Genomic DNA, 20,901 nt, shown 5'->3' with positions numbered 1-20,901 from the left:
GGATGAGTGATGATATGATGCCCAGGCCGGGATTCAAACCTGGGACTCCTGGCGTCGTAACGCGATGTGGAATACACATTAAAAAAAAAAAAAATATGTGCTGTATTTACAGTATTCGGATCCCTCACGAGTTACAGTAACTGCACCACAATCGGAGGTTTCCCTCCAGGTCACTTGATAACATTATTGTCCTGTGATTGAGGGTTGCGGATTCGATACCCGGTGGGAGTACATTTAATTTCTTTGTGTCCTATTTTAAAATATAAGCGCAGTACACTTTTTGAGAGATGATAGCTTGACTAAATACGATTGTTGCCTCCCCGATGGCATAATAGTAACGCTGTTTTCTTGTAATCAAGGGATCCAGCCAGTAGCGGCGATTGGGTTCCAAAACCGGGGGGGGGGGGGCAAGGTACCAAATCTAGGGGGGCAAAGACAGTATATTTCCCTTTGTAAATAAGGTTTAGCATAGTGCGGGGGCAAAAGTGGCGAAAAATGGTGGGGCAACGGCCCCCCCTCGCCCCCCTAATCACCGCCACTGGATCATCCAGTGTTCGATCACCTGTGGAAACTTGGGACCTAACTTGAGGTTAGGGGTGGGGGGGACTAACTTGCAACTAAACTTTGGAGGCAGAATCGAAAAGTCTTCAAGCCCATAAAAATGTCATCCAGGTATATTTTGATAAGTAACTGTTATATTTTCAAAATCATAACAATTACTCCTTACTTCGCTTCTCAGATTCTAGCAGTTTAACAAAAGTACCATTAACTTGAAAATTGTTATAATCCTGAGAAATTAGAAGGGGCAAATGCACCTCTTGCTCCCGTCAAGTTACGCCTATGGAAGCACATAATGGTTGGGATCCCACTTTAATCTGTAGCTCAGCTCCCGATTAGCCTCACTGTGCATAAAGTGGACTTAAAACATCGTCAATCAATCAATGAAGACAAATTTTGACCTGAATGTACATAACACAATCGGATATTCCGGTAACCAGGAATTATTCAACTACCTCAAGACGCTGCTCTTAATAAGCATTGTGTTTGGAAGCGAAGCTAAAGCCTGGAAAAAAGGAATAAAGAAAAGTCTAGGTAAAATGCAAGCAAGGTTAGGGTCATGAGAAACAAGAGATTTCCAAGTAAGTTCCATCCGTCAACCAATGGCATTCGCAGGATTCCTTATCTTACGACCAATGGAAGTTCATTCCTTCCACTCATACCCGACTCGCGGTGTGCAAATGTCCTTCAGATATGAGTGGAGAGAAAAGGCGAGAAACAGTGGACAAAATGCCTTCATAGCTAGCCATGGACGGCAACAGTGAACTGCGTTCGGTTGCTGGCTGTGAGCAGCAACAGCGATTCAGTGACGTAATGTAATAATCATGTGACGGATTTTGATGGTCGAGTGAGTCTCAGGAGAGCCTGGAAGTTTTCGATTGTTACGTGTTTTGTTTGTGAGAAAATTTTGTCCTTTTGCTTTCCGTTGGTGCATCGTGGTGGTCGTCATGGTCAAGTGAGGGCTTTTTTTTTGTGTTCGGGTAGTTATCGGCGCTTATGGAAGGTCCACACCATGTGCAGGTGCTGTTTCGGATGAGCGTTTCTGGTCATCAGAGGAAGAGGAATTTGCCTGACGACGAATTGGAGACCAAGGTGTACCTAAGAGGTAATGTCCGTTGGCTTTATGTATCTCTGGGGTAATGATTTCTCAGGACGGATGCTGGGAATCAATGGTAAATCAAAGGGAATTTTTGTAATTGTCCAAAAGCTGAAGTCATTTATGGACATTGCTTTCATAAGCGAAGCCGGGGATCTTAACGAAATCGGTAAGGATGGAAAAGAGTGGATAGATCTTGCTCAGGATAGGGACAGATGGAAGGTCTGTGTTATATACCTCCGGGTTTAAGAAGGCTTAGTTAGCCAGGGTTCTTTCTGAGGGGGTGGCGGGAAGTATAGACTAGACAAGACTTGACAGAGTCTATCGTTGTGCGTGAGAAGGTCTCCCTCGTTAGAGACTGGGGCGAGGCACACCCAGCTTGCAACAAAGGCCAAAACTAAATGCTAGAAGCTCTAAACCTGATTATTAGACCTAAACAAAATAGTAGGTCAGGAATTGCTAGGTTAGGAGGCCCAGGTTTAGAGCATTTAGTTTTGGCCTTTGTTGCAAGCTGGATCCCTCACGTTCTCATTTTCGAGTTGTACAGTACACACCCATTCGTTCTGGGTCTCGTCTAGATTTATTAAAACTCGTCTCGGTCCTGTCTCTAGCCTAGCCACCCCGGTAACATATTGATAACGTCGTCGCTTTGCAATCAAAGGATGCCGGGTTCGATACCCGGTGGAGGCACTTAGTGGTTGCCACTTAAACTGTGTGACTTTTTCCAATTAGCCTGCCTATGCATAAAGTGGTCTTAAGCTGCAAGCAACTAGTTTTGGAGCTACGAACTCTCGATAATCTTTATTTTATCCCGAATGTATGCAACCACGGTGCCACCATGCTTGCCACCATGATATTCACAATTACAATGAACAAACTATGTGGCCCCTCTGTTAATAATTAATAAGGTAGATATTTGCTTTGGTATACCTGAATAAGTTTATCATACTGTATAGTTTACCTAAGTATTGAACTGCGTGTAAAGGGTGATCCTTTTTTTAAAGACACTCAAATGTCGAGCTCTCTTCCATCCCGAGCCGGCACTCGTGGCAGAGTGGTTAGCACATTGCGCTACGATGCCAGGGGTCCCGGCTTCGAATCCCGGCTTGGACATGGATGTTTGTGAGTGTCTATTCATCATCATGTCATCACTTATCGGAAATAAGCCAAAAGTGGCACAAAAAGCGAAGTAAAACAAAGCAAATCATCCACTGCATTCTGCATACTAACGCTGCTCTGGCGACTACAATAAAGTAAATATAATCGTGTGTGAGGTTCGTCTGCATCGCCCATATATGCTTCATCATCTTAGAGATTATCCAAAATTGGCAGAAAAGCGGCGTAATATAAATCAATCAATCGATCAAGCTAAGTATCGACTTACACAGCTTGCCTCATTTTCAGGCTCTTGTCTGCAAATCTCGTAGGATCTGGGCTCTACTCTCGGTTAATTTCCCTGTTAAGTTTCGTGCCCCCGGGTGGGCAAGTGCTAAATTAGGTAAGAAAAGGCTTGTGCGTGCTGAGTTGCATAATATGAAGTGTCTTCATTCCCACCGTACTTGCGTTAAGATAAGGATCTACGAAAGTTAATGCATACTGAAGGACTTCACTGTTTGCATGGGTCTCCCCGGTGGCGTAGTGGTAACAATGTTTCCGTGTAATCAAGGGGTCGTGGGTTCGATCTCCGATGGAGGCTCATTGATTCTGAGCCCGCTATAAATTGCAGGCCCAGTCGGGATTAAACTTATTTTTCACTATTTACCCAACGGGAACTAAAATATCTTTTTGTCATCCCATAAATCTTCCATTTATCTTGGCCTTGACGTCAACATTCTTCATAGAACAGCTGTTTTAGCAAATGTTACACACGAAAAGCAGATTTGTGAACACGGAAAAGCTCTCTTTGACTTTAATGGCAGTCATTTTACTCTAACATCACTCCTGGAGGCGAACAGTGCATATACTACGTGGCTACAAGGCAGACAAATAAAAACTTTTGAGTTCTTTCCATCCGTAGTAATTTTGTGCACCTGAGTAATAAACCTGTATGTTTCAAATCGAGAAAATCATTTATGCTAACCCTGTATTTTTAGTTATGTTCCTAGCTTAAGGTGTCCAGATTTTTAAAACAACAAAACAAGAGCATTTTCATATTTTCCTGAAGGAAAAGACGGGACAAAACGGGATGGCAAAATGTACACATTTTAATACAAGAACTGTTTCTTCTACTTAGTTATGTTTGAAAAGCAAGTAAACAAATAAGCACAGTGTAGCCCAGAATAACTAACATAATATGCTGATATGCATTGCACTCCAACCAAGCAGTCTTTTAGAATTAGAAGTCATTGATATTTTACCGATTAATGGATCATCTTCTTCTTCAGCACATCTCTTTCATATAACATTTTGTAAAAATTTACACGTGTGATTAAAGTTCACCTTATTAACCAAGCTTTCCAAGTTTATACCGAATGAGCGTTCTTGTCACTTTGTTCCTAAACCACTAATCTACGAAAACACTTCGGGGACATCAGTTCTAGGAAAATAGAGAAGCTATACCATAGTTCATAGTAATAGTATAATAAGTGTATTGTTGCAATAATTCTATGCACATAAGTCATTGTCACAAAAAGGGACATTTTGGCGTTAAGTTTTACTTTAAAATAAAATCGGGGCAGAGACTCAAGAAACGGGACTGTCCCGGCTAATGTGGGATGCCTGGTCACCTTAGCTCTCGTTACCTTAATACAGAAGATCTTGGAAGTAACGCAAGGTATTATATTTGTCAATCTTTCTAGGCTACATCGTAGTCAATAAAGAACTAGTTTCGGGCTTGCTATTCTATTTTCTTTATAAATTTTACCAAGAATCGTTCTCATCTCATGTCTTGCTTGTAACATTGTCTTGTTCCGAAAACGCAAGTTGTCAGAAAGGTGTTGAAAAAATCCAGACGTCAGATATGAAGACATACAAGAAGGCCATGTGCTTTCTTGAAGCGCGCGACCGAAGTTTCACGCTTCAAATACCACAGCCTTGAGGAACATTTAACAAGAGAAGAGCAAGTCTAAGGCTATTAGGTTGCAGAATGAAAAAATGTATATTTATTCAAATCGTTAGATGAACTAATGGAATAACGGACTGCCATATTTTGATATTTCAAATCCACTTCCTTCTTAAGTACCAGAAGGATAATCTTCAACAGTTATTGACGTTCTAACGTTTACTTCTTGATTTCCTTGAGGAGTGGAGCGCACAGGAATTTTCTAGGGTAGGAACGCTTGTCATGAAACAGTTGGCACACCAGAAACAGGCATTGGTAAATTGATTTATATCTGTCCACCTCGCCTCGGCTCGGCACATGAGCGGAACGGCCAGGGTACCTACCCGAAAATTAAAACTCGTCGTCGGTGTTCGTCTCGAGTTACCTAGACCACGTTAGTGTAGACACAGACAAGGGTATCTATTGTTCACTTTACACATTCTCGTGTTACTGTGTGGAAAAATGAGCGGGAAAAGTGAAGACGAACTTATTATACACCGTAAGGAAGTTTACTACAGAAATGGTGTGGTACAATTTCGGCTGACGTCCGACTACAGTAAAAATATGGCCATCAACGTTTTTGATGTATTAACCTGATTAATATAATTTTACTGAATCAGTTCTTTTAAATATATTACTGTTCAATTATCATGAATCTTAATGTGCGATAAAATATTCAAGTTTAAATAAAAAAAAAACAGTTGCTAACGTTTTTCTAAATTGACAGGCAAACCGTTAAATCGTGTTCTCTCTCTCCACAAGTCGTCATTGGAATAACGAAAAGCGTATCTAAAAGAAGCATTTTTTTAGGTGGACCTTTCGGTTATCCAACAACGAAATGTACCAACTACCCAATATCTGTTACCATTATTTCTGTTCGTCTTGTTCTTGCCCCTCTTCTCCTCCGCACAAGCTGCAACCACGAGATCTCCGTTGCAACTTTTGGTTGGTACGTTTCCTGCTGGCCGTTATAATGCATTTTGTGCGTGGGATATGACCGTACAAAGGTTTATGCCTTATCTCTCTTTAGTTAATTCTATATAATTTTCTTGCATTGAAAGCTGGGTCAAAGGTGTAGAGCCATGACCCCCATCAACCCTCCCTGGCCAATTTCTTGTGCTTTGAGCCTCCCCAATGGCGCAGGGGTATGTCGTCGCCTTGTAATCAAGGGATCCCCAATTCAGTATCCGGTGGAGTCACATAGTGCCTCGGATCCCACTGTAAACTTGTAAGTCCAGTCTCGATTAGCTTTTTGTGCATTGACGTAAGACAAAAAACTCAAGCAAGCAAGCAATTCCCTGAACTCTCCCTCTCCAGTTCTACTGCTAGAATTAAAGGCCTTAACCCTTACGTCACGTGATTTCGCAGTGACGACTGGCAGCTATTGCTGTTTTCCAGTCTCACGACGGGCGGCCTACATGCTGGCAAGGGAAGTGGGGAGCGAGGAAGCGACCAATCCAGCGCGATAAGAAACGCAGCAGCCTGTAGAACGAGGTGGAGGAAGAACTTCCTCCACTCGACGTCGTAATTCTCGGCGCCACCGTCGTCGTCTGATTGGTCTGCTGCGTATTCTTCGCTCCCCACTTCCCTTGCCAGCATGTAGGACGTCCGCCGTAACAGTAGAAAAGACCTTTAGTAGCAGGAGCTGCCAACCCAGTGACAGAAAACTAATGAATGTGTTAATTTTGGCGAGGAATGCACTTCTTCTTACCTTACTGCCATCGTACGGTGGCACTCCCATTTGAGCTTCCGCTTTATAAACGTACAACCGGCTAGCAAGAAATTTGAGTGAGAAATTCAGGCGAGTCCATTTAATCAATTCATCATTCATTCCTCATAGATTAACCCAAGGGATAGAAACGTTCGTAAAATAACCGAAATGTTAAGGAAAGCAAACTATAAAATCTACACTACATATCTTCAACACGTAGGTATTTGATAGGAGAGTACAGGATTCGTTCATTCGTTCTTAATGATTGATTGATTTGCTTTATTTTTCTTCGCTTTTTGTGCCACTTTGGCTAATTTGCGAAGATAGGGATGAGTGATGATATGATGAAATTGATGAATGGAAACTCATAAACATCCACACCCAGGCCGGGATTCGAACCCGGGACCCCTGACTCATCTTATGAAAGTGGATGTAGAGCTTTGGGTCTATTGACAGAAAAGTTGCGCACTGACTTGTGAGCGTGGGTTGCACCATGAATGTGTAATTTTGTTTGTTGAACTATTACTCATCTGAGTCGAGATTTTCTGTGACAGCAATGATTAGCCTCGCTTGCTACGAGCATTTCCTTGCTAAACAATATATCTAACGTTACATGTAACATGTTAGTACAGGGCCTCCCCGATGGCGCAGTGGTAGCGTCATCGCCTTGTAATCAAGGGATCCCGGGTTCGATACTCGGTGGAGGCACATAGTGGTTCGGATCCCACTTTAAATTATAGGTCCTGTCCTGTTTAGTCTTACTGTGCATAAAGTAGACTTAAAACAACAAATCAACAACAAACATCTTAGCACAGAGTCATTTCTTCTGGAAAAGTATGATAGTTATTGAATAATCTATAAAAGGAATACACACACATGTCGAGTGTGAAGGAATACACTTTGCCTTTTCATCTCGTCGTTCGAAAGTATAGACGGAGCAAGTTGATGTTTCCAAATCCTGACTGCGACGCACTTCAACAGTGAGGATGGTCTTATTGGTGATACCTCCCGAAGACGCTCCGAGAGTGACGACGTTAAAATTTCTGCCACCTTCTACCGCAACCTCACGCCAATTCGAGTGGAAGCGAAGGTAACTTTTCACCTCCAGAAGGCTCTGCACTTCCGCCTCAGTAGGCGAGCTTCTAATTGATTACATACGGTAGGCTATTTTTCACCTTCGCGCCACAGTGGGCGTCCAGACTTAGTGCAATACTTGACCTACAATTGTGCAATAAAACTTTGAAACGTGGTGCGTAGTTTGCTGTCAAGTGAAAAGATTCCACGGGGCACGCATTGCGTAACACGCGTTAAGAGAACGTTCAGAGTAAAAGTTTTCACAAAATAATATGCACCTATCACTGTTAACACCATCCACTAACAATGCATATAATAACAATTTTACAGTCAATACTTTCCCTGTTGACAATGATAGAGGAAGCTGGCTCAAAATTGCAGTGTTCTCCACAACAATGCATTTCCAATGGGTCAAAGTCACAATAAACCTTAACGATCCGTGCAATAACATAAACAGCTCGCAGACAAGGAAATTTCAAGGTTTTCCTTGTCCCCCCCCCAACTACTAGCTTCCTTTTTGCACCGTTTCCGAGGCCAAATTGAGTTTAGGAGCAATCCAAGAATGCAACATGAGACCATTCATTCTATTTCCAAGAAGGTTTCTATTTGCGGCTGTTACACAATTTCCATCACCCCGAGCGTTCTCTTCAAGGTGAGGAAATGCAATTCTCCCTCCGTCGGACCCACCCCTTTTTACTCGTTACACCAGCGAGTGATGGCTTCGAACAGTCTGTTACCTTTTATTGCTATGCATCTTAGTTTACAAAGAGTAACGCACCGTAAAAAAGAATCGAACCGCAATTTTACGTCGAGGTCAGTGGCAATTTTGTTGCCAGTGAAGTCGCTGTAGGTAGAATAATACGGAGCGTCTGGGCTTAGTAGAGAGGCATAGCTAGACCTTTTTGAATTTGTCCATTGCTATTTCATTATCTGCCGGCTCCCGTGGCGAAGTGGCGTCGACCTCCGTGCGGAGTGGTTAGCACAGGGGTCCCGGGTTCGAATCCCGCGTAGGACTTGGATGTTTGTGTTGTCCGTAAAGTGAGAAAAACCGAGAATAAAGAAAAAAAAATATGTACGAATGTTGAGAAAAAGTGTGAATGACAGGGGATAACACCGAACAAAGGTATTCCTTAAAAAAAAAGAAGAAGAAGAGTGGTTAGCACATCGCGCTTCGACGAATTTCGCCTTGGGTATGGATGTTTGTGAGTGTCCATTCATCAATTTCATCATGTCATCACTCATCCCCATCTTCGCAAATTAGCCAACAGTGGCACAAAAAGCGAAGTTAAATAAAGCAAATCAATCAGTCAATCAACCAATCAATCAATTTTCATTATCTTTTTATTCTACATCCTTCGTTGTTTAAGGGAATGGAATTATGTTGATTCGAAGCAGATGTTGGCCTCTACTTGTTTTTTTTTTTAGTTTACTTACTGTCTTTTTTTAAAAATTTCGTTTTTATGTGTGTGGAAAACAAACTGGATTAAAATAATGTTAGACAATTCGCCGACTGTTTCTTTTGCCGTTGGGTGTACAAAAGAAATTGTCGAGCAGTGTTCGTGTGCCTGTCAGTGTTGCCACATGAAGGGAAATTTCCCTTTATGAAGGGAAATTCGAACCAAATTTTAAGCGAAATGGAATGAAAAAAACCAGAATTCCATAGAAATTTTAATACATCAAACACTATATTAGTACAGATTATGTACTATTTATTGTTACTATTATTATTATTATGCGATATTTAGTGAAGGGAAAAACTGAGTGCCAAACGGGAATTTTTCCCCTTGGAAAGGGAAATTGTGCCCTCATATTGTGGCAACACTGGTGTTGAGGGGGGGGGGTCTAACGGCTGCGCTGGACGTCTGCCCGACACCAGCCAAGCCGTTTTGGAAAATTCCTCTCATCTCTAAAAACCACTATGATATTCTCAATATTCTGAAATATTACATCTGCTTAGAATTAATTCGCGTGAATCGTCGTGTCGTTTGCTTTCGCCGTTTTCTAGTTGCACGAAATAGTTCAATAGGCTTACGTAGCCATTTATTATCACGATAGATGTGTCAGACTGTCTTGTGAGAATAAAATATTGACATTAGAACGACGTATCCGTTACCAATACAAAGTAGGCATTCTATATTTTGTGGGTAAAATACTGATAATGTAATAATGTCCTTTTATTCTGTTATTTTTGTCGCTTTTCTCCCTCTTGGGTTAATCGCTTCAATGATGATGTCTGAACGGAACGGACGAAATAGTGATTCGATGGACAAATACAAAGAGAGTTCCAGGGTTCGAACGTGGGACCTCAGCACGTTACTCTGACCACCCTGCCACAGAGGCTAGCATTAATTTTAATAAACCCTAAGTGATTCCGCTATGGCTATTTAAAAGCAAAGTTACCGGTGCACATTGCACCGTGCCATGAATGGCCATATAAGGGGAGGGGCGACACATTCTCGATCTCGGCCATTTTATTAATGTGGTGAGATCAGCATCACGCTCTGGTTGCCTTTACCGCACATGGTTATGCCGATTTCGGTGGCGTAGTGCTTATAAAAGCACGCAACGACACCAGAGTTCCCGGGTTCGAATACCAGCCTGAGTATGGGTGTTCTTTGTGAGTGTCTCTTCATTAATTTTATCCTATAATCTCTCACCCTCATCGTCACGAATAGCCAAAGCAGAAGAAATGCGACGTTAAATAACACAAATCAAATAACCCGTGCCTCCCCGATGGTAACGTCGTCGCCTTGTAATCAATGAATCCCGGGTTCGATACCCGGTGGAGGCACGTAGTAGTTCGTACCGAACTTTAAATTGTAGGTCCAGTCCTGATTAGACTATCTGTGCATAAAGTTAGAACAAGAACTCATACTCTCATAAAAAAACAAACAAAAAAAAAACAGTTTTGCCGCAGGTACCCATCTAGATGTAGCTATTTGGGGAACTATAAATGGTACAAAGTCCTCCTCCGTGCGGTCTTTGGACTCCGACTGCGGGACAGCATGGGTTCGAATCTTTGGGTTCTCGACCTGTGTATAGAACCGGTAGCAACCCACCATGGTGAAGAAATTGGGGAGCTACGAGTGAGTAGCGTAACGCGGTCTGGGAAATCTCTATAACGACTGAGGGTTCGACGTGCTGACCCCACGTCACCCCATTACTGGTTGAAGATCTACCTCTAGGTAGGATTGCGGGAGGCAGACTACAGACTGGCAGTCGGGAGATAGGCCAAGGCTCTTGCAGGGCTATCGACCCACACGGGTTATTATTATTATAAATGGTAGAAAGATAATGCTTTATATTATTTTCGCATTAAAATGTCAATTAATTGATTGTCAATATTACCATTTCATTAGAAATCTGGAAGAATATAGCATTGTATTGTTTAGTACCCTTGGAGAATTTCGGGGTCACGCAGTAAATGCATCTCCTACTTGTTATCTTCTGGATTGACGCAAGAGAAACGTTTCTCTGGCATTGCGAAGTATCGCCAATGTCAAGCGCAAGTTCTTATCTAACTCGAGAACACGTTTCAACAGTTCTCACCCGTGGCTTTTGTAGCTGGCGTTTTACGTGCGACCCGCGGTCATCCGGCAGTAAATCGTGCGACTCGTTTGTTACGCCGCCACATGAAGATTTACGTGCTCTTGCCTAAACCAATTGTCTGTTGCGGTTTCGAAGGAATGAAGTCAGACCGGGATGCAAATCGAATCTGGGTAAGATCTACTGGAGCATGATGCTGATGGCGTCATCTGGAAGTAATATAGACTCAGAATCATTGGCGGGTGAAATTTGGTGAAGAGGAATTTTATCATCGTTGTTAAACAATATTAAAAATTATAAGTATTTCCTAGCCGACAAAAGTTCTAAGCAACTACAGAGGGGGTGAATTTTATCCTATCCAAATTCGTTCTCTAGGAAATTTCTTTTTATTAACACCCATACACACTTTATTCGTTAGTTATGTTACTTCTACGTGTTTGCAGAATTAATTGCCCATATTTGGAAATCAGTAGCGGCAATTGGGTGCCAAAACTGAGTGGGGGGGTGGGAGTTAAGGTCAGTTTACTTTTTCTTCGTAGATAAAGTCTTAACATTAAGTTGCAAAATGTGAGGGGTTAACCGCTACTACCATAATGGCCGTCACTGTTGTAAATGAATAAATTCAATACAATACAATAAAACAGTGAGATGAAATGAGGTTTCTTTCTCCCATTGAACTTTCATCAAGGCTTTTACCCCCCCCCCCCAATAAGAGGATCCGCACACGCTCATGCTTAGCATATTATTCATAAAACCAGTGGTGTAGCCATGGCGGTGGATTTAGAGTTTCACAGCCCCACCAGGCCTGCGCATTTCTGTTATTTAACGTCGCTCTTCTTTCACTTTTGGCTAATGGCGATGATGGTATAACCGATTGTTGTAAAACTTATGCTTCGGAACGAATAAGGATGAAAAAGCATTCACTCCCCTCTTAAATAATAAGACTGAGTCCAAAGACAATTGAAATAAGGGCTTGTGAATTTCGGCGCGGGGTAGTTGCCACAGTCGGCGAAAGAGAGTTACAGCGTCACGTCTTTGTGGTTGACGTCCGCGCGCGCGTTGCTGGAAAAACGCGAAAAGTTCGCAGTCGTTCTAGCTTTTGACATTTTTTAGATTTCGTCACCGCGGAACACAAAAGTGCATGGATAGTTCGAGCCCAAAAGAGAACACGAATGGTGAACTCGTAGTTTGAAATGGCCGAGTGGTTAGCACATCGCGCTGAGACGCCAAGGGTCCCGGGTTCGAATCCCGGTCGGGCTTGGTTGTTTGTGAATGTCCATTCATCAATTTCATCACTCATCCCCATCTTCGCAAATTAGCCAAGAGGCACAAAACGCGAAGTAAAATAAACTAAATCAATCAATCAATCAATCTTAGTTTGAAAGAAGAAAAGACTTGTAGTGTGATGGATCGGCGAGAGGTGGCTTCTACCGCTACTTTTTAAGGATACAGACAGGAGGAATGAAGAAATTGAAGAATATAAGTGCTCAGCGATTTTGATAGCGAGTCTTGTTTAAGTGTTGACAGCTCTCAAATATATGACCTTTTTAGCGTCGATCATTGCAAAGTTAAAAGTACAGCGCTGAACTATATACAACCGTGAGTAATATTTCTCAATGTGTATATTAACATTTTTAATCTTCACCGAGACAATCAGGGCATTCTCCGTAAATTCCTGTATCTGAACCTTTCAGTATAAATCAGGTGAAGGAGACTTACCAAGGACCTACTCATTAATTGTGTGTCAATTAGAAATTCAGAAATAAAAGTTGGTAAAAGGTTAATTCCATCTCTGCTTTACACAGTAAATCTGGCTTTGTGAAAAACTGAAAATCCTGCTTGTAGCTTGAACGAAAGTGTTAAGCTCTTTCTTAAGCTAAATACAGCGCAGAACGTTATAATGGTTAGGTGAAGTTGATGAAAACACACTCGCAAAGAACACTCATGCCCAAACCTGGACTCGAAGCCGAGGTTCGATTTCAGGTGGAGGCACAATTTGTCTTCGGGTCCCACTTTAAATTGTAGCCCATTTGTGCTAAAAGTGCACTTAAAACTAGCGTTATACCAGTGTATCGATATCGAAAAGTGTCGGTTGGATGATACTTTTCCAGTGTTTTATATCCGTACAAAAACGCACACATACCTAACTTTGTACCCCACAAATCAAAAACCTCCCTGCGTAGGGCTCCATTCAGTCTCGATCTCGACTATATGTAAGGTGTAACCAGCACCAATCTTCAAACTTCTTTTCCCAAGTTTCCTTTGAGGAGGAGGCTGGGTGAACCCTAGAACATATTCAGAAATCCTAATGCACGAGGGTAATCAAAACAGGGCCTCCCCGATGGTGCGTGCACTGGTAGCGTCGTCACCTTGTAATCGAGGGGCCCCGGGTTCGATATCCGGTGGAGGAACATGGTAGTTTCCATCCAACTTTAAACTGTAGGTCCAGTCCAGATTAGCCAATAGGTTCAAGAGGAGAATTCATTCAGATTGAAGTTGTGAAGTATTTTTCTTATTTACTCTTGTAATGTTTCTAGTTAAGGCGTGGTGTATACAACTGAGGCAATTTCGTACTTTTATTAATATTACAGTAGTATTGTTGTGATCTTGATAAGCAGCTTAATCGACCATTAAGGAAAATTATAGTGGACTGAGTAAATGGTGCGACATCTGTTGACTAATTCATTTTAAAATCTTCAAATGACAACTTTGCTTTCTTTCAAAGGCGTGAGTCGGGTTGTGGCTTCGTTCTTTGTACCCAAAAGGTGAAAAGGAGCTCATTAAAGATAATTGCTTCCCTTGTGCGAGTGTTATGTAAGAAATACCGATAAGAGAAGGAAATTTGACCTTGTGAAAAGCGAATACAGAACAACCGGTTTAGAGAACATGAAAGATACAAGAGTTCAGGCCTGGAAGGTAGGGGAAGTCAGCCAGGGCAGTATAGAGCGACCAAACACAAAATAACCTTCGGCTAAAATCGTTCGCGCACCTTCTTCTCGATCCGTTCAACTCGTGCCATAAGCAAGCATGGTTCACCCTGCCCCTCCCCATCTCGCGGGAGTACGGTGCACAGTAGTTCGCGGTCTACGCAGGCTTTTTTGCCTGTGGTTCCAGCATACCTCAGTCATGGAGAGAGAGGGGTGGGGGGGCTGCACGAAAGTAAATAATCGCACATTGAATATTGTTTCTGTGGGAATTGAACCAATGTTTCTGAAGCTTATCGCTCAATAAGGCGTTCCGAATCGCACCATCCAAGAAGAAAATTCCATTGTCGTCTTCTCATCAAATCAAATGGTGCAACTTGGGTTCGCATGCCCAAGTGACAGAATAGCAACGGAAAAATAACAAGAATCAAAATAAAAGATCAGAATCAAATGGTGTGACGCCCACCGCAGTGCGTCGCGACGAAACATGGAATTTCCATGTTGACTGCACTCCCGGAGGCCTCCCCGATGGCGCAGTGGTAGCGTCCTCGGCTTGTAATCAAGGAGTCCCGGGTTCGATACCCGGTGGAGGCACATAGTGGATGGGATCCCACTTTAAATTGTAGGTCCACTCCCGATTAGCCTTACTGTGCATAAAGTGGACTTAAAACACCAAATCAATGCAAATCAATCCAATGCAGTCCCACCACAGGCAAGTTAATATTAACTGCTTCCACGGTGCGGGACCATTATTGTGTTGCCAGATACAAAGCTAAAAAAAAGGGGAGTGGACTCTCATAGCATCCATGACAAACTTCAGGAATCGGTACAGCCAGTGGCGGGGCGGCGATTCTGGCGTGTAGGGGGCAGTTGCCTCCCAAGCATCACTTCAAGCATCTGCTGCACCCAATGGCGGCGATCGGGTGCCAAAAACTGAGGGGAAAAGGGGGGCAAGAGCAGTTTAGTTTCTCTTGGTAGTAGGGCAGGGCAGCTTATCATGAAAATGTGGACACACCGGACAAAAGCACCAAATTTACTCCAGGTACTACTTACGTGTTTAGCTTTCAATTTTTGATAGGAACCAACTCCTCCTTCGGCCATCTTGGATTTTATAGCGACCATTTTTAAATATAGGTATGTTATCAATATCTCGACTTCTAAATCACTTAGGACCACAAACTTGGTGTCTAAGTATACATATTTGGGAATACAACTACACAATTTTTAAATGTATCAGACTATATAGTTATTTATTCATTAATATATGTACCAATTACAAACTATTCACCTTTTCTATGAGAAGGCAGCTACGGCCTCCATGATGAACCATGGGATGATTGTCGTGCGTTGGGCTACAGAATATCTAAACTCTGGACAGATACCCGTTTTGGCAGTTGATGCACCATTGTATGCACTAGCCAAGTTCACACAGTGGAAGTGGCCTCATACTCATGGAAAGGAAACGTTCATAGTAATGATGGGCGGCTTGCATATTGAGATGGCGATGTGGAAACGTTTGGTGACTACTTGGAGGGATCAGGATGGACTTGCGCATTGGCTGAAGCTGGTATTGCTTCATCAGGCACAACCGACTCTTTCCTTTCGGCCTCGCATGTGATTAGAACAAGACATTCTCACCAAGTGACAGCATTGGCTTTGGAAAACTGCAGGAGGATGCTTTCTTACTAACTGAAGGACCACACGGTGATGAAACCAAGGCTTCATGGAGAAAAGCAATGGTAGAAAAGAGTACTACATTCCAGTACTGGGACATGATTCTTAACATGGAGCTCCTGGGCCTCATTTCCATCAGATCGCAGGGTGAGGGGAATTTTAATCTGTATGTGGAAAGCCTCAAGGCCCTGGCACCTTGGTTCTTTGCTCTCGACCATCAGAATTACGCACGATGGATCCCAATACACATCCGAGATTTGGAGAATCTTCCACTTTCCATTCTTGAGGAGTTTGAGCAGCAGGATCACTGGGTAATCCACAAAACCAAGAACCGATTCTCAAGTATACCAATCGACCAAGCACATGAGCAAAATAATAAGGTCGTCAAGGGTTCAGGAGGTGCTGTTGGTCTGACCGAAAATCCTTCAGCCTTCAGAAAATGGATGATCTCAGGCCCTGAACAAGATAGGTTATTGAAGGAGTTTCAAGATAACTACATCCCTAATCAAGACAAAAGTTATCATGAAGAGGGATTTGCCACACTGAAAACATTTAAGAAACAATCATTGAGTCTATATACAGTCATAAAAGACTTTGGAAATCCCTCTATGGATGACAATGACGAATTGTTGACTCTTGACACACAAAATGTTTTAGATGAAAGTGTAGTAAATACGGTGCGGACAGTTCAGAGTGTAGCTAGGATCAATATGACAAGTATTGCAAATCAGTTATCAGTGATCGTACTCCCTCCATTCATGAACCAATAAAAAAAAACACTTACTTTATTCAGAACTCCTATATAAAAGATAGACAAAAGATAAGAGAAACATATCATTACTAAGACTGATGTTTCTCTGTTCTCTCAACTGTACATAGTGATGCAGCATAGGAAGAGTGACATGACTACATTCTTCAGCCATGAGAATCATAATTTCCCCCCTTCACTATCTGACGATGGAAGTGTGCGCTTCGGAAAGAAGTCAGATCTTATGAACATTCTGAACAAGGATTCCCCAAATGATCCTCTTGATTATGTTGATGTGAAACTTCTCGACGCTGTTGTGCATTTCCTCCCCCCCCCAACTACCAACATTGTCACATTTGATGATTATGCCGATCACGTATTCATTCCACACATCAATAAACAATTAGAAAGCTGCAAACGAGTTGATGTAGTGTGGGACAAATACATTCCGACAAGCCTCAAAGAAGACACTAGAGAAAAGCGAGGTAAGGGTGTTAGGAGAAAGTGTGAAGGAAGGAACAAGCTCCCAATTAAGTGGACCGATTTCTTAAAAGACCCCACCAACAAACAGGAACTTTTTTGCATTCCTTTCAAACAAATTGGCAAATGTTGAATGTGCCGAAAGCAAGGTAATTGTCGTCACATGTGATGCCGAAGTTATTCTCCGAGGAACTGATAGGTCCATGCCATCATGTGACCATGAGGAAGCGGACACCAGACTGATTATCCACTTACGGGATGCACTTTTGAATGGCTGTAGTAACTGTATGGTGCGTACTGTTGACACGGACGTAGTGGTGATCCTCATTGGCAAGTTCCATCACCTGATGACCTTGTGTGCAGATTTGAAGATTTGTGTTGCTTTTGGTATAGGCAAAACATTTACTTATATTGACATTAATGCTATCTACGAGAAGCTGGGTGTAGAGAAATCCTTGGCCCTCCCTGTAGCCTATTCCACAGTTTCACTGGATGTGATACCACATCATCATTGTTTGGACGAGGCAAGAAATCTGCATCGGAGGCATGGAATTGTTATCCTCAAGTGACACATGCCTTTACCTACATGGCACTCCACCCTTACACAGAACTTGATATTGATAATGAAAATTTTAAAGTACTAGAACGCTTCACCGTGATATTGTATGATAAGAACTGTGATTTAGAATGCGAATGAAGCCAGGAAGGAGCGGTTTTGTCAGAAGAGAATCAATGTAGAAACGTCCACCAACGAAGGACGCACTACTCCAACACTCCAAGCGGGCTGTATATCAGGCAGGAGTATGGTGTACCAGTGAGCACAGTTAACAGCATGCTCCTAATCCGGAAGGCTGGGGCTGGACTCAGAAAGTACGTAGACAGTGCATCATGTGTTCCTGTAGGGAACACATTACCTATTGCTTCAAAGGCATGTACTGAATTGGTTAAATGTAATTGTAAGAGTCAAAGAGGCTGCACTGGTAGGTGTGCTTGCAAAACTGCTCGTTGGAATTGTACTGAACTGTGCAAATGTCAATGTTTGAATACGACATAAACAATTCATATAACGGCAATCCTTCATATAATTCAACATCTTTCATATACGATTTCATAATATGATTTATTGTATTTTAATTGTGTAATTATGTATTTATGTCATTTTTCATGTATTATTTGAATTGGTGAATAGTTTGTAAATGGTAGCATATTATTAGTAATATCTGTAGTGAATACCGCATTTAAAATTGTCTCATACGACTGCATAAATTTGATAATTTTCCAAACTGTTAATCGGTGAATAGTTTGTAATTGGTACATATATTAGTGAATAAATATATAGTCTGATACATTTAAAAATTGTGTAGTTGTATTCCCAAATATGTATACTTAGACACCAAGTTTATGGTCCTAAGTGATTTAGAAGCCGAGATATTGATAATATACCTATATTTAAAAATGGCCGCTATAAAATCCAAGATGGCCGAAGGAGGAGTTGGTTCCTATCAAAAATTGAAAGCTAAACACGTAAGTAGTACCTGGAGTAAATTTGGTGCTTTTGTCCGGTGTGTCCACATTTTCATGATAAGCTGCCCTGCCCTACTACCAAGAGAAACTAAACTGCTCTTGCCCCCCTTTTCCCTTCAGTTTTTGGCACCCGATCGCCGCCATTGGGTGCAGCAGATGCTTGAAGTGCCAGGAGAAAAAAGTTAGCTGTTGCATAAAAGTGCAAACGTGTAATGAGTACATTTGTCGAATTGGAATAATTGAAAACAATTTGTGATATTCTTGAAGGTGGATTTTTTTTTTCTTGAAGATATGCATACTGTTAAAATATCCTGTTTCATGTATAGTCCAATTACTTCTGTCGAAGTAGAGAGATCATTTTCTTTTATGGAAAGGCATTGTTTCTGACAGAATGAATGTTGAAAACTAAAAAAAATCCTAGTGGTCATGAAAGCAAAAATGTTGTTTCCATGTAGATTTTATCTGTTTGAATGAAATTATAGATATCAGTGACTTGAAATTTGCCACTTCTTTCAGTTTATTGTGCATTTTCCAGATTATAAATACATTTTTGTCTGCCTATTTTAACCAAAAGAAATGCCTAAACTTCCGGATTCTGCTTATAAGATTAATCATGTAGACTAGAGCCCAGGAAATATTACCGGTATTTTATCTGCAGCCATCCATTATATTTGTAGTTCTTAAAAAACAAATATTACAGAATTTTCAGAGCGAAGTTTGTAAACTAAGCTCTTGTTGGATTCAAAAATGTATATATTAATATTTTTGAAAAAGCAGTTTAAGTTATTATGTAAATGTTTCCTTGTTCTAGTTACCATCAAGGAAGAAGGCAGGTTGGGATAGTCTGAATAAACCAAAGAAAGAAATTCCTCGCGTACGGCCCTCTATTTTCCATTCATAAAACTACGCGAATTCAACATGGCGGAACGCTTTCAGGTGTCTCCCAACTAAACAAGCGATTGCCCTCGAAGAGAACACAGAATATCTCCATGCAAATGCTGGAGATTACAAGATTACTCACGCTTACATTAAAGCTCAAACGGCCTTGACTGTCCTTCCGCATTTCTTCCCCTTCTGATGTTACTTGAGAATTTTTCTTGGAAATTGTTGTCCATCTTCTTTCATGCATCGCGCACTTAGTTCTGGATGGGAAATCCTCCTATAAACCCCTTGTTACGAAAGGAACGCAAACAAGAGGAAAGTTGATATTTCCCGTTCTTTACTGCATTCTAATGACTGCAAAAGGTACATTGATGCATCGAAATTTGTCAATTTGGCAAATTTTACATAATTTCGACGTCCTTTCGTTCGTGGATACAAATTGTTCATTGAATTGATTCAGTAGCGGTTTCTGCCTATTCGCATAAATATGTAATGCAAATCATTATTATTATACTTATTCATTGAACTCTGTCTCCTTCAGTGATTTCAACCCGCGTAGACCGAGGCCCGCTTAGGCCTTGAGCCAGGCAAGTTGTCGGTACCACTCGGGGGGGATGGGTTCTAATATGATTTTTTGGTAAGGTTGGGATGCCTAGAGAATATGTGATAGCATGTCATAACTCTTTGCCTTCTGTGTGTTATCACTCCACTCCCCAGATAACCTTGATGTAAATGGAAAGTTTTGATAATTTTTAATATTTTGACTTATACGTACTATTAGAAATGACAATTACAGTAATTCTGATCTAAAATATAATAATGGTAATAATAATTAAGATTATAATAATAATACTAATTAAAATATGTGAGTATTATAATAAAATAAATGACAAGTTGGATGGTATTTAACACCATTACTGGAGTCAGTTGGCTATTTGCCCATCATTAATGCCGATATATCTGAATTAACAACTGAAGTGCGCAGCTGTGAGATTGAGGAACGTGGGCAAGTGGTACAATGCCTCTAAAGTGCGATTTACCTGAATCAATGGCGTGGAGAGCCATAGGAAGGATGGAAGCTGGACAGACAGTGAGAGGTATCTGTAGCCCTTGGAGTGTCTCAAAGTGCCATTTCTCGCCTGTATATTCAGTTCCAAACAACGGGAAATGTGCTTTGAAGGCAAGGTCAAGGCCGTCAGCAAGCAACAACAGCAAGAGACAACAGGTACCTCTTGTTAAGAACTGATTGGAACAGACGACAGAACATGCCATTCTCACAGCAATAGGCCGCAGATGTCATCTCAAACTGTCTGCAATCGCCTTCTTAAAGATAGCCTCTATGCATATAGACTCATTGTGTGTGTTCCAGCACCGTACAGCTTTCAGTCCGTAGAAACTTCGCTGAGGAACATCGCAACTGGGGCCACAACGAATGTGGTTGAGCGATGTTCTCCGATGAGTCGCGATTCAGCCCCCAGCCTTACAATAGATGTGCCTAATCTGGAGGGAATGTGGAACATTCTAAAATGGAGGTGGTGGAATGATTTTGTGGGACGTACGGACCTCCACGTCATCAAAAATGGCAGTTTGACTGCCCTCAGATATGGATACGAGAACCTCAGATCTCTTGCCATGCCATGCGCA

The 20,901-nt window shown here is 41.7% G+C and overlaps 1 protein-coding gene across 4 annotated transcripts in view; it reads left to right on the top strand.

The window, feature by feature from the left end:
* Positions 1 to 20,901, top strand: part of LOC145994893 (uncharacterized) — a 364,443-nt gene that overhangs the window by 132,952 nt on the left and 210,590 nt on the right. The window contains exon 1 of one of the 4 annotated variants that reach the window (XM_083131351.1): positions 1,250 to 1,663. The exons of the other annotated variants lie outside the window; for them this stretch is intronic. Within the exon in view, the coding sequence (XP_082987477.1) occupies positions 1,555 to 1,663 (109 nt within the window). The 5' untranslated portion in view covers positions 1,250 to 1,554. Of the gene's footprint in view, positions 1 to 1,249; positions 1,664 to 20,901 lie in introns of those variants that run through there. 4 annotated transcript variants of the gene reach the window in all.

Source organism: Lepisma saccharinum, chromosome 11, assembly GCF_977018435.1.
Source record: "Lepisma saccharinum chromosome 11, izLepSacc3.1, whole genome shotgun sequence".
NCBI lineage: Eukaryota > Metazoa > Arthropoda > Insecta > Zygentoma > Lepismatidae > Lepisma > Lepisma saccharinum.
Note: the sequence above shows the minus strand (reverse complement) of the source record. Positions and strands in the feature narration are given on the sequence as shown.